At 43.8% G+C, this 1,343-nt stretch overlaps 1 protein-coding gene across 1 annotated transcript; it reads right to left on the bottom strand.

Moving 5' to 3' along the window:
- Nucleotides 1-454: 454 nt before the first annotated feature.
- On the bottom strand, nt 455-1,130 carry NEUROG1 (neurogenin 1). Its single transcript, XM_069762294.1, has one exon. The coding sequence runs from the start codon at nt 1,124-1,126 to the stop codon at nt 455-457; it is 672 nt and encodes a 223-aa protein (XP_069618395.1). The 5' UTR covers nt 1,127-1,130.
- Between the last annotated feature and the right edge of the window lie 213 nt (nt 1,131-1,343).

Below are 1,343 nucleotides of genomic sequence, written 5' to 3'. Positions count from 1 at the left end.
GATAAATAATGCATGAGCCCACCGCCTTGTCTCCTATTCAAGTCCTTTCATTGTATTGTCAGAGTCCAAACCACATTTTCATGCTCATTTTTCTTCGTGAGAGTTTTACAAATTGTAAAATTGACTTTTCACCCAGTCTACATCACGAGATCTGACCTGTCCATGACAAGAAGAAGCTCTGGACCATTTGTAGTGAGCAACGCCTATAGGAAGAAATTGGGGGAGGAAAGTGCAAAAGTAAGTGACCCCTTCTAGATATTCAGAGCTGAAGGTATTTTCACAGTCTTTAAGAAGAGAAATAGATGTGAAGACCTCTCAATTATTCTTTAAGGCAGTATGTAGGTAGAATTTCATGGAAACCCATGCATCGATACACTACAGGACACTTTGTGAGAGTAAAAATGAAGGTTCACATGTTAAGGCCAACACTCAAGAAACTTCCTTAAGTCTACATCTACTGGAACTGCACAAAGCATGGAGAGTTCTGAAGAAAGTTCTGAGGAATGCTTTGGAGTGAGAAGAAGTTCTCAGGGTGTCCATAGTAACAGTCATCTGATAAAGCTGGGCTGCTTGGATTAGAGGTGCAGGTTGAGAAGGATGATGATGATGATGGAGAGGCTGTGGACATCCATGATTCAGCATCACTGCCAGGGCTTAAAGGAGCTGCAGGACTCATGTATCCAGGTTTCACAAGTTCTACATGGGGCTTGTCTTTTGTCTGGTCAGCCAACCTCAAGGTTTCAGACAGAGCCCAGATATAGTTGTGAGCCAATCTCAGGGTTTCAATCTTAGTTAACTTTGTGTCATCAGGGAAGCAGGGCAGGATGCTTCTGAGCTCATCTAAGGCTGAGTTGAGGTTGTGCATCCTGTTCCTCTCCCTGTCATTAGCTTTTACTCTTCTGGTTTTCTTGATGGTATGAAGAACAGCCTCATTTTTCACCCTGCTTCTGCCCCTTCTTTTCTTTTTCTCCTCCTCCTCACACTTTTCTGGGGATTGTGCTGGAGATGTATGGTCTCCTCCGGTGGAGTATGGAGAAGGTGACTGAAGACTGCTGTAGTCCTCATCTTCTGATGTAGAGAATGACAGCCTGCTGGAGGGATCATAATCAGAGAAGGTTCTGTCCATGGTGGATGGAGTTCTGTGGAGATACAAAGAACATGTGATGATGAGTGATCTGAAACCTTGCACACAACCAAGCATGTAGAAGACAGTGAGAAGTCATCTGGGATTATGGATTAGTTATGGTACAAGCAGCCATGTGAAGGACACTAAGCACAGAAGAAACTAGCAGAGGGAAGAGCTAGAAGAAGCAATGTGCTGAGGAGGAAGCGATACTTACATT

This window comes from Ranitomeya imitator, chromosome 4 (assembly GCF_032444005.1).
Source record: "Ranitomeya imitator isolate aRanImi1 chromosome 4, aRanImi1.pri, whole genome shotgun sequence".
Classification (NCBI taxonomy): Eukaryota; Metazoa; Chordata; class Amphibia; order Anura; family Dendrobatidae; genus Ranitomeya; species Ranitomeya imitator.
This window is presented reverse-complemented; position numbering and strand designations above follow the sequence as displayed.

What these genes read in the sequence shown, in the direction of transcription:
- NEUROG1 (XM_069762294.1), bottom strand. Translation starts at nt 1,126, where the DNA reads ATGGACAGAACCTTCTCTGATTATGATCCCTCCAGCAGGCTGTCATTC.